Source organism: Ursus maritimus, unplaced genomic scaffold, assembly GCF_017311325.1.
Source record: "Ursus maritimus isolate PB19 unplaced genomic scaffold, ASM1731132v1 scaffold_32, whole genome shotgun sequence".
Classification (NCBI taxonomy): Eukaryota; Metazoa; Chordata; class Mammalia; order Carnivora; family Ursidae; genus Ursus; species Ursus maritimus.
This window is the reverse complement of record NW_024425786.1, coordinates 2,046,491-2,058,327: the sequence shown is the minus strand read 5'-3', so window position 1 is coordinate 2,058,327 and position 11,837 is coordinate 2,046,491. Positions and strand designations below refer to the sequence as shown.

Here is an 11,837-nt window from a genome sequence, read left to right as displayed (position 1 = left end):
CCACGCTGGACCCCCTGGACGGACGGCGCCTGCGTAGGGCCCCGTAAGCGCTGTGGAAGGAGCGAACAACTTCCCTGGGAGGGAGACTGGACGCCAATGTGTTTCCTGCCCCCCCCCCACCCCAGCAGAGCTCCCCAGGCTCCGTTCGCCGAGAGCTAGAAACTAGGATGTGAGGCTGTGGGGAAGAGAGAACCCTGCTCGGGGGCACAGGACCTGGGACGCAGAAGAGCCCCAGACACGTGAGATGACTAGGAATCGGAGTGGGGCATAAAGAGCATGGAGAGCCTCTGAAACGTGTGAAACCTATAGAGGTCGGTAGAGCTTCCGCAGAGGCCGTGATGCATACCGCGTACGGCATCCCTCAACGCGGCCACAAGACCCATCTGTGCTCACGGGTTTATCTGGCAAAAGTTTGCGTGAAGCCCCGATCCAGATTAGGATCCCTGCGAGGGGCGGAGGGCCCCCGATCTGATGCGACCCCAGTCCCAAGAAAGCCCCCCAGCAAGGGGCTGACAGGTGACAGCTGGGGGGAGGGGGTTGGGATGTTTACCACACGCGGGGGGCTGATCTTGGGACCAGTGTCAGTGACCAAGTGTGATGAAGTGTGCGGGATTCACGGATGCCCAGGGCCCACAAAGGTCTGGATGGAGATGACCTGCACGCCTAAGGGGCAAGAGTCAGGGGGTCCAGGGGCTCTCGTCGTCGTGGCGTGGGGCATGGGGAGCCCCAGGCACTGCTGGGGTGGACACCTGGGGGCGCTAGATGTCTTTAGGGCCTGGCTGCAGTGGCCCCCCACCAGCCACCAGGGCCCTCAAGGGAAGTGGGTCCTCCCTGCAGAAAGGCCCTGGAATGTTGCAGAGTGGTTCTAACAGCAAGTGGGTGGGCTGGGACACCTTGGTGTCTGTTCCCACTGGGCCCCACTGGGGTTGGCTTACGTCCTGGGAAGCTCGGATGGCCTCTAGCAGTGGGCAGAGGCTCTGGGGTCTTGTTTCCCCACCTGCAACAAAAGGGGCAGTGCAGCTGGCTGGGAGGAGGGGCTAGACGGCCTCTGGAGACCCCACCCCAGCACAGCAGGTGTGCTGGGGCTCCCCAGGACGCCCTGGTGTCTGGGGGTGGGCAGCAGAAAGATCGTTTAAGGTCTTAGGACCAGCTCTGCTGGAAGGCAAGTCAGAGCAGCCTCGGCCTGGGGAGGGCCAGGGTCTGGGCTGGCCTCTCCACCCCCAGGAAGGGACCCCAGACTGAGCAGAGGACCCTCAGGGGTGTCGAGTGGGCACTCGCGCCAGGGAAAGCTTTGGCCTTCCTCTCTTCCCGTCCACCTCCCGTCCCGTCCACCCGGGCCCCCTCCAGACCTCGAAGCAGCGGGGCCTTGTGCTTCCCGATTCTTCTCTGCAGGGTGTCCGTCCTGAGCTGGCAGCCCCCCCCCCCCCGCAGTCCCTACCCCCCATCCGGTGACATCCCTCCTCCTGGCTAAGCATTCTTCCTGTCTCCTTGGGAGGTAGAGGGGGCTTCAGCCACTGCGCGGACCAAAGAGGACCCCAGGCTGTGTCCGGGCCCCAGGTCAGGACATTAAGGGCGTGGCCCCTGGGCCGTCCAAACCCTCTCTGCCCATTCACTGAAACTGTCCCAGGCAGAATGGGCAGTAGACAGGCCTGCCCTCCCCGTTCAGGGGGTCAGCGGTGAGAGCAAGCAGGTGGGCCTCCTTCGGAGGAGCAGGGCTGCCACAGAGATGCTCCCCCCTCCCCTGCGGGGCACACACACGCACACACAAATGCGCATGCGCGCGCCCATGCCCAGCCCGGCCTGCCAGCTCGCCCCCACCGCGGGTCTGGGGAAAGAGCAGGGAGTTCACCTAGCTCACAGGTGGGGAAGTCCGGGTCCCAAATTCCCAGCCATACAGGAAGTGGGAGGAGCTTACCCCGGGGCTGGCTCCAGAGAACCCCCACCCTGCAGCCGTCCCGGAGCCCCGACTGTCCCATCCCCTATCATGCAGTCTCTCTGCCCAGCACGGCCCGTGCCGCCTGGGCTCTGACCCAGGCCTGGCCCTTCCCACTGCCTGAAGCCATGGACATCCCCTTGGAGGTCAATGGGGAGGAGTTACCCACCCCTCCCGGTGCTGAATTCCTTCCCTTACCTGACTCAGTGGGCGGGGCTCAGAGCAGCTCCTCCTCCTCACTCGGCCCTCCAACCGGCTCAGTCCCCGCCCCCCCCGTCTCCCCCCGCCCCCACCTGCCCAGGCCCACGGCCCACGGCCAGGCAGAGGGCGGGCCGGCCCAGTCACCCACTTCCGCCCGGGAGGTAGCGAGCCGCGCTGCCCGCTTTCAAACCGAAGCTGGGGCCCCAGCGGGGTCAGGACAGACCCTAATGCTGGGAGCCCCCACCCCAAGGACAGCACTGCCCACGCTGAGCGGGGCGCTGGACAGGGGCGGAGGAATCACGGGGCTGGCAGGGCATGACCTGGCCTTCCTGCCTGGTGTAGCAGCCAAGCGCCCAGGCCAGCCTGCCCCTCCCCACTGCACGTCCAGGGCCTGGGGGAGCAGATGGGCTGTGAGTGAGGTGGAGGCTGGGGGGACATACCAGCGGGATCCCCAGACCCACTAGCCAGAGCCCTGCAAGGGAGTGTGTGGGGGTCGGGGTCAGAAGCCACCACGCTCCACACGGACAGTCAGCCCCAGGCCACAGAGGAGCATGGGGTGACGGTGAACAGGAGGCCCACACAAGACCCAGGACCCCACACAAGTGCTCACTCACAGGGAGCCAGGCCTGGCCCACGGCACCTGGGGCATTTTGCAGGGACTTATCTGGCCTCCTGGGCACAGATTCCCGTGGAAACCCAGGTGTTAAAGAAATACTTTAATGTCTATGAAAACCTCGGCATCTCAGCACTGGCCCCACAGGGTCACCTCCCTCCAGCCAAACCTCCTCTCGGGAAGTGCGACCGCCCTGGACGCCCAGGCCCTCTGTCCCACACGGGGACAAGGGAGGGAGCCAGGCCCACATCCTGCATCACGAGCCCTGCACAACCGCCCTGAGGATGCACAGGGTGCTGGGGGAGGGGTGGGGCTCCTCCCTGGGGCTCCGCCAGGGCTCAGGCTGCTGTGGCTCCAAGAGCTGGCTTGGAGGGTGCTCCTTGGGGCTGGCGGCACGTGTGATCTTCCCCTCTGGAAGAGTCTGGATCTGGCACTGCAGACCACGGGGCCTCCCGCACTGTTCAGGCTCTTGGGACAAGCCCACCGCGCTCCAGGAGCCAGGCCACTCACTGCAGTGTGGCTGGAAGCAGAGCCCGGCCTAGGTGCTGGGCAGAGCAGGCTACACGTCCGTCTCCACACGCAGTCGCTCCATCCTGCGCACGTTGCCCTCCACGGCCACGCGGCTGGTGATGCACCGAGCAAAGTCCTCAGGGAACCAGCCCATCTCCCCATCTCTCAGCCGCTCACCGTAGAACCATCCTGAACACAGATGTGGGGCAGGTGAGGGCAGGGTCTGGGCACCCCCAGCCCTCTGACCCTCTTAGCTGCTGTTCCAGAAGATGCCAGGTCCAGGCCTCCTGTAAAGCAGACCACCACCTGCTCCTGCCAAGACGGCCCGGCTCCAGGTGACAGGGCCACCTGGTTCTCCGGCAGCCGCTCAGCCTGGACACTGGTGTCAGGAGCTGAGCTCATCCCAGCCGGCTTCGCGCGCCCTGTGCAGGCGTGTGCAGGGGCCCCCAGGACCTTCCTTCTGCTGAGCACAGAGTGACAGGCTGCTTTTGATCCTGCGACTCAGGGACGTTTGAAGAGGTCCTTGAGGGAGGGCACTGAGGGGCCCTGGATCAGGCCCCCCATGAGCAGGTGCAGAAACCGCTTCCTGGGGGCCAGGTGCAGGGTCAGCTGCCGGCACCTGGTGTCCTCCAGACCCTGGCAGGGACTCTCACTCTGGGGTCCACCCCACCTACATCCCGCCAGCACCCGGGCCCAGCCGTGCCGCTCACCGTCCTCCTGCTCCAGGACCAGGACCACATCCGCCTGCTGCAGCGTGATCTCGTCCGCCTGCTTGGCCAAGTAGGCCTTGGTGATCTCTACCTGGAGCAGGTCTGCGGGGGCGGGGGGGGGGCGGCGGCGGTGTCAGCGACAGAGCTGTCCCCAGGAGGGCAAGGGCCAGGAGCTCTGCAGCCACGGTTTGGGCAGGGCTCCACCTCCTAACACATCCCCCGTGGCCTGGTCTCGGTGGGGCCTGGGGGACTCTGGACATGCGGCAGCTTCTCTCTGGGGGCCACAGGACAGGCTGCTCCTGCTTTCAGGGCCCAAACACCAGCACCTGGCTTCTAAGGAGTGGCGCTGGAGCCAGGTGACAGATGGATGGGCCAGCCGGCTGCCCCGTGTCCTCAGTCGGCTCCAGTCCCTGGGCCCCAGTCCCTGGGCCCCAGTCCCCGGGCATGGGGCAGCATTCTCTCCCCCTGCACAGAAGGGGAGGCTTGGGGACAGAGCTGGGTCCCTGTGCACAGATGGATACACACATATGCGGCTCTGGGATCCCTCACCTGGGGGTCACCCTGGGGGCAGGGAGTGGCAAGGACAGAGGGCTGGACAGTGCCTCTCAGCTCCATGCCAACCCCTTGCCCAGGCCTGGGAAAGGGGCTCGGAGCCCTGTTCAGCATGGAACAGACACTTACCTCCTTTGTTGGTGGGGCCCTGGCCCTGCCTCTCCTGGTGAGTGAGCGCCGTGATCCACCGGGCCCGGTCACTCCTGTGGTTGGAGAGGGGGGTGTGAGGCCCTGTGGCCAATCTCGCCAGCCTGGGGACCTCTGGCTTCACACGCCCCGCCCCCCATGTGGCACCGTGGACAGATGGGGGGTCATGTGGCCAGGGGTTCCTTGAGGGAGCCCCCATAGCACTCAAGGTGTGATAGGCAGTGGAGATGAAGGTTCATGCTGCCCAGGCACCCCTTCCTGACCCCCACAAACTCAGAGACCACGTGCGGGAAGTCACAGGGCAAGAAGGAGCGGCAGGCAGGCTGACCCTGAGTCTCACGTACCCGGGGTCCCAGAGTCAGGCGGCAGCCGCACCCCCACACCCCAGGCCACCCTGTCTGCAGGCCCTGGGCCCGTGTCAGTTCACAGTTTCAAACCTTCAGCCTCAGCTTCCCATCTGGAGGGAGCATGGAGACCAAGCCACCCTCGTCCCTTCCTCCCTGGTCTGCTGAGCCCCCGCTGTGCTGGCAGCTGTCTGTGTACGGCCCACCCCCCTTCCAGATGGTTCTGACCTCACCACTGCCCACCAACCCTCCGGCAGGCACCTGGGCTCCAGCCCTGCCAGACTCCTGGCTCCTTCTCACCAGAGGCCTCCTGCCTCAGGGCCTTTGCACTACTGTACGTCTGCCAGGCTCTCCTCCCCAAATGGCCCTGTGCCAGTCAGGATGCCCCCACCTGGCACTCCCTTCCCTGCCCTGTCCTCCTCCTTCATCTGCGCCCCTGGACACACCGACAGTCCAGCTGCTTGTCTGTGGCTGACCTGTCCCCCTCCCACCAGTGCGAACTCTGGGAGCACTAGACCGCCCCCGGTGTCTGCTGCAGTGCCGGGCACGCAGCAGGTGCTCAAGAACTCGTCGGCATGAGCCCCTCCTCCCGGGAGCCCCCCTTGACTCACGCAGAGTCGGAGGACAGCAGGATGTTCTCCTGGCGGCCCTCGCTGTTGCGTAGCAGGGTCACCTGGAAGGGGTGTGGCACCGAGGAGCTGCGGCTGCCGCCGCCGGCCCCCAGCAGAGAGGGGTCCGAGGGCTCCATCTTCTGGACTCGGATGTGGTCCACCTGGGCGTAGTCCTGTACCACGAAGCTGTCCTCACTGCAGGGAGACAGGTGGGCGGCCAGATTCAACAGGGGGTCTGTGGGCAGCCTGGGGCCCCTGCCCAGCTGGGGAGCAGGCAGCCAGAAGGATGTGCCTAAGAACTGCCCCCCCAGAAAACAGAGGCCATGTGTGTTCTCGCCCTTGTGGGCTGGGCGGGCAGACCCAGGTCTGCAGGCAGTGAGAGGCACCCGGCCAGCCCCTGTCACATGTCGGGGGACACAGGCCGCTGCTGTGGACATGCCAGGCCAGGCCCCCCGATTCTGAGGGCAGAGGAGGGTCAGGCCGCTGCCCCCATGCCCTTCCAGGCCCGCATGGCAGGTCTGCGGGGGCAGGGGGGGCGGCGGTGTCAGCGACAGAGCTGTCCCCAGGAGGGCAAGGGCCAGGAGCTCTGCAGCCACGGTTTGGGCAGGGCTCCACCTCCTAACACATCCCCCGTGGCCTGGTCTCGGTGGGGCCTGGGGGGACTCTGGACACGCAGACACACAGCCCGGTACCCGTGGTGGCCCACCTCTTCTTCTTGGTGACCACCAGAACGTCGTTGAACAGGAACAAGTAGCACGTGGGCCGGCTGGCCAGTTTTCGGAAAAGCCCAGTTTCCTCTACCACGAAGAGCTCCCCACGCTTCAGCAGCCAGCGGGAGGCAGAGATCAGCGGGAGGGACTGGAGGGAAGAGCCGGCGAGGTGCCTGAGTTCGGGGGGTCAAGCATGGGCGAGGATCCCTGCCTCCAACGACTGGGTGACCGGCCTCCCTGGCTGGACCAAGGAAGTGGGGGAGATGTGCCCTCGCCTCGAACAAAGGCCTATTCAGTTGGCCGACAGGCACAAATGGGACAGCTGCTCTGGGCCAGGTCCCGGGCCCAGATCCCGCTTGGCAACCAGGACAGGCCCGTCCTGCCTCCGGCCAGGCCCCGGAGCTCTCCGGGCACCCGGGAGCACTCCCCTCGAGCCGCGGAGCAAAGGCCGTCCTGGGGAAGCCTCCATACCCCCCTCACACCCTTTTCTGGACCTCTGTGTCCTCCCTCCACCACTCTGTGGCCCTCCGGCCCTGCCCACGGCTCTGCTCCCCTGCTGGGCAGCCTCTGGAGGTCAGCAGCCCAGCCCGGCTGAGGACGAGTAGGGGCCCGGCCCACTCCTGCAGCGCAGTCCCATGGGGACGCGTCTGTCCATCTGCTCCTCACTTGTTGTTGGACGGCCCCTCCCCCGGGGGCTTGGTGGGGACAGAGGTTTGAGCCCCGCCTGCTTGGGGGTCCTGTAGGATGTCTAGACCCCCTCCCCAGAACTGAGTGAGGCCCAAGACCTAAACTAGCCCCGACACCGTCCTTTCCCGTTCTCAGTGTGCTGGGAGGAGCCCGGCCCGGCCTGCTGCCCGACATGCTGCCCGGCCCTTCCCACGCAGCCCCTCGGGCAGCACTGGGGGTGGGGCACAGGCCAGAGGGACCTGTACCCCCAGCCAGCCCCAGGCAGGAGGGCGGCAGAGCTGAGCCTCTGTGGCCAAGCGGTGTGGGAGTCACAAGGGACGCACCCGGTGGGGAAACAGGCCTGGAGAGGCAGAGGCGCCAGGCCCCAGCAGGGAGGGGGCTGTGACCCCGGCCTCCGAGGAGCTGGCTCGGGGGGTCGGAGCGCCCACCTTGACCTTGCCGAAGTCCAGCTGCGTGTGCAGTGTGTACATGAGCTCCGTGCGTTCCATCTTGTGGGCTCCCTCGTTGCACCGTCTCACCAGCTGCAAGGGCCCGAGAGCAGGCTGTGGGTTGTGGGCCACCGCCCCACATCCGGGGCTGTCCTCACTGCTGCCCCCCATGGCTTGCCGGTCAGGTTCAAGCCCCACTCCCTCTGGGCCTCGGTTTCCCCATCAGCACCATGGAAAGCCTGAGATGGACGATGTGGAGGCCCGGCTGCCCTCAGGGTCCCCACCACTGAGTGGGGGGTAGGGGCTGGGCTTGGTCCTGGTACCCCCCCCTCCTCTGCACCCCCTCACCTTGCTGATGGCCTTGAGCGCGCGGCTGGCAGCCTTGTATCTCTCGGGATGGCCTTGACTCTTGAGGCATAGAGTCTACAGAGAGGACCCCGCCGGTCAGGCACCACGTACCCTCCTGCACTCCAGGCTTCAGGGCCTGCGTGCGGCAGAGGTCCCCCACTAACAGCAGACTCAGGGCCGCCGGGAGGTTGAAAGCCCGTGTCCAGCGGGCTCCTGCCAGGCCCTACGGGGGTGCACAGCCCCCAAACGTCTCTGCCAGGTCAAGCAGGTGGGTGGGACCCTGGAGACGGCACCTTCCCAGGACCCCAGCCCTTCCAGTCCTCGGCTGTCTTGGCCCAGTCTGGGGAAGCCCCCAGAGCCTCTATTTCGACGCTTCTGAGAGGACCCCGGAAGAGCTGACGTCCCATCTGGCCGAGACCGGGGATCCTCCAAGCACGAGCCACATGCTTCCTCCGGGGGCCTAGCGGGCTCCCCCCCATGTCTGTGCATGTGCACACGCATGGGCTGTGTACACGTCTGCGTGTGCGTACACGTCTGCGTGTGCGTACACGTGTGCGCGTGCACATATGCCTCTCCTCCCCACCTGCCCCTTGGCCCCACAAGCAGGCATCTCAGGGCATGAGCTGCTGCAGTGAGCTCGCCAGGGCCCCTCTCTCCATCCGCGGAGGGGCAGTGAGCTCGCCGGGGCCCCTCTCTCCATCTGCGGAGGGGCAGTGAGCTCGCCGGGGCCCCTCTCTCCATCCGCGGAGGGGCTGTAAGTGGCGCCCAGGCTGGTTCTGCCCCGTCCATGTGAACATTCAAGGAAGTGGATGCAAACCCGCAAGGCGCTGGAAGGCTCCAGGCAGGGAGCCTGGTGGGTGAAGGCCATGAAAGCCGTCTCATGAGGACTGAGGAGCGCGGGGAGGGGGTCGTAAGGGGCAGTGCCCGACCTGAAGCGGGGGACCGGGCCGACCTCCTTCCCCTGGCAGGGGTCTGCGTGGCATACTCACGTCCGTCAGGAGGGGCAGCCGGGTCACCCTCTGCATGGGGAGAATCAGGAAGGAGATCATGGGGAGACCCCCGCACGCCGGACGCTTCTCGATCTCCTTCAGGGCCTCGTGGAAGGCGGCGTTGCTGTTTCTGCAACAGAGAGCAGGGCTTTCCGTCAGCTGCGGCAGGAGGCCAGGTGCAGCCGCAGAAGCCCGGCCATGAGCAGCTGGGTGCTCCCAGACCAGGGCGCCCAGCACGGGCCACGGGCGCGGGGAGGCCGCGCTCACGTCAGCTTCTGCAGGACGCGCTGCTGGTAGACCTCGTTGGAGCAGTAGGCGATGTAGGGGTGGAAATGCTTCTCGGCGTGCTCCTCCAAGATGTCGCTGATGTCTTCCACGCAAACCTGAGCCTTGTGCCGCTGCTCCAGGGCCTCAAAGAACCTAACGGGGCGAGAGCGCGGTGAAGGCCCGGCTGTCCACCACCAGACACGCGCACATGCGGGCACACACGCGGGCAATCACGCGGGCAATCACGCACGCCCGGCAGGAACACAATGGCTGCCCGCGCCTGGCCATGAGCTCCGCCTTCCCAGGGAACCCCCCCGGACAGATCAGCCTCTTAGCCTGAAAAAGCTGGGCACATCTGAGGCCACTTCCTGTTAGATTCCGGCGAGACTGCAGCAGACACCACAGGACAGAGAACATGTCACTCTGATTTGAATCCCTTGACTCGGGTCAGACCTGCCTGGAGCCTGCACCCTCTGCCCAGCTCGGTGTGCAGACGGGGGCTCTGGGTGGACTTCCTCTCAGGGTCCCCTTCGGAGATCATCTGTAACCCGGGCCTTGGCCATCGGGCGGACGCTGACCGGGGCTGCCACACTGGGCCTGGCTGGACCAGCACCAGGATGTATGGTGGACCCGAGGCCCCGTCACCTCTCCCGGCCCTGGTCAAGGCAGCCGGAAGGTCCTCCCACCCCCTTTCCGGAGGCTCCTCGGCCCCATCCTGGCTTTCCGACTCGGGCAATGACAGCGTCTCTCCCGTACCCGACTCTGAAAGCCCGTTTTGCTGGGCTCCTGGGACTGCCCGAGGCAGCTCTGTCTGGGAGATAAGACAGCTCGCTGACCTCTGGAAGGCCGAGAACAGCGTCCCCAAGCACACGTCCACCCCCCGGCAGCCCAAACCCCAACTGGGGACTGACCAGGCCGAGGGCAGCCAGCTTACCCGGCCCGGTGGGAGGGTGGAATCTTGCAGTGTGACGAGTCAGGGCTGGGGGACAAGGCCAGGGCAGGAAGGAGGTCCCAGGCCCTCAACAATGTGGGCACCACGGCCTGCTGTCAGCCCCACTTAGCACCTGGGACAGGGGTACCCCCTGCAGGGGGAAGTATGTGCGACCCCACCCCCCTGGAAGATGGGGGCCTTGCTCTGGTTACCAGGTGGGGGTCTCAGGGAGGGCGAAGAAGGCCCCGGCTTAGAGGACCCTGCTCGCTGGGCCCCAGCCTGACCCTCTAACCTTGGAGATACCATGCATCCCATGAGAGGGAACTCTGAGAGGCACAGCTCCTGGGCAGCCCAGGCAGAGGGGAACATTGTGTCAGGAATGGACAAGGACCCTGCCCCTTCAGGGAGGGCACAGGAGGCCCCAGCTGCCCAGAGACAGGGCCACACGCCTGTGCCCGAGTGGGCGGGCCATGCCGGTCAGCACGTCCCCCAGGAGATTCCAAGGGCCTCTAAGAAAGTTCTGGGAAAGGTAGCCATCAGCTGCTGACCCAAGATAACCGACCCCCAGGGAGGCCACTGTGAATGGCTAGGAGCTGCCAGGACCCAGCTGGGGGAGGAGGCTGGACCGTCTCCCGGGACCGCGACGGCCAGCCAGAGGCCCTGAGGAGGTCGGCAGCAGCCACGTGGCAGCTCAGGACAAAGGGGACAGAAGCAGGTGGGGCTCGGGGACCGGCCTGATGCTGATGTGAGTGAACCAGGGTGAGCCCCCTTCTCCCACCTGCCCCTACCCTAGTCTGCTAGGGGCTCGGGGACGCACCTCTTCAGGCTAGGGAGGATGCTGAGGCGTGAGGGAGGGGGTCCTGGGGTCTCCTGGGGTCCAACACCTGGGGTGTGCCCTTCATGGGAGTAAACACGCACACACTCACAGAGGGACATGTGTGCACACACACGCACGCACACACCTGTGCGAGCACAGAGACACATTCACTCTGGCACACGGACGCACACACACAGGCCCACGCAGGCCTGTGGCTGCATGCCCGGCCCCTCCTCCACCGCTGGGCCCTGCAACCCGAGCCCCGGGCCAGGCACCGGACACCGCCGGGCAGAACACAACCCGAGGCTACAACTCGAGGCCCCTCCTGCCCGCTCTGTCCCGTGGCTGCTCACACCTTGTCGCTCGGCCTCCTGCACCTGACGTCCTGGCGGGAAGGTGCCCGTCACCTGGCAGGTACTCCGCCCTCTCAAGCAGCCGAGGGACAGGGCACTGGGGGCAGGCTGCTCAGCCTGTCTTGGGGCCCAGCGCTTGGTGGCCTCAGGGCCTGAAGAGATCTCCATGTCCCCTCCCAGCCAGCGGTCCCAGACCGGGAGCCTCCTGAGATCCCGCCGCTGCCCCGCCATGCTGCCCCAGGGGCAGGCGGGCGGCCCTCGCAGGCACGGCGGAGAGCTGGGCGCACGCCTCACCTCTGACTGGCGCTCAGGACGTCCAAGATGTTGGAGAAGAGGTGGTGGTGCTCCGTCTGGGTCATGGTTGCCCGCAGCTCTCTGGACTGCAGGAACTCGGCCACCAGGATGCCCAGGCTGTGCTGGTACGAGAACTCCGACGTGAGGATCTCGAAGATGGCCTGGCGGGGGCGAGAGCAGCTGCCTGGGCCACTGTGTCCCTCGGGGACGCGGTCAGGGTGCAAAGGGCAGGCTGGACCCAGGCCCTCGGACCACAGCTGGGGTGAGGCTGTGAGCCTGGCCAGGGGGACGAGAGCCCCACGTCTGCACACGCTCTAGCTCAGCCTCTTGGGAGCTGTGACGCCGGCAAGGACCCCTGCTGCATCCAAGAAGGGGTGACGGCCCCCCCCCCC

The 11,837-nt window shown here is 66.2% G+C and overlaps 1 protein-coding gene across 1 annotated transcript in view; it reads right to left on the bottom strand.

Moving 5' to 3' along the window:
- Nucleotides 1-2,895: 2,895 nt before the first annotated feature.
- Nucleotides 2,896-11,837, bottom strand: part of ARHGEF16 (Rho guanine nucleotide exchange factor 16) — a 15,516-nt gene continuing 6,574 nt past the window's right edge. Inside the window, exons 6-14 of the mRNA XM_040619355.1 lie at nucleotides 9,051-9,203; nucleotides 8,784-8,913; nucleotides 7,795-7,869; nucleotides 7,447-7,539; nucleotides 6,328-6,479; nucleotides 5,622-5,816; nucleotides 4,649-4,722; nucleotides 3,968-4,069; nucleotides 2,896-3,446 (exon numbers count right to left, since the gene is read on the bottom strand). Coding sequence (XP_040475289.1) covers nucleotides 3,307-3,446; nucleotides 3,968-4,069; nucleotides 4,649-4,722; nucleotides 5,622-5,816; nucleotides 6,328-6,479; nucleotides 7,447-7,539; nucleotides 7,795-7,869; nucleotides 8,784-8,913; nucleotides 9,051-9,203 — 1,114 coding nt within the window. The 3' untranslated portion in view covers nucleotides 2,896-3,306. The remainder of the gene's footprint in view (nucleotides 3,447-3,967; nucleotides 4,070-4,648; nucleotides 4,723-5,621; nucleotides 5,817-6,327; nucleotides 6,480-7,446; nucleotides 7,540-7,794; nucleotides 7,870-8,783; nucleotides 8,914-9,050; nucleotides 9,204-11,837) is intronic.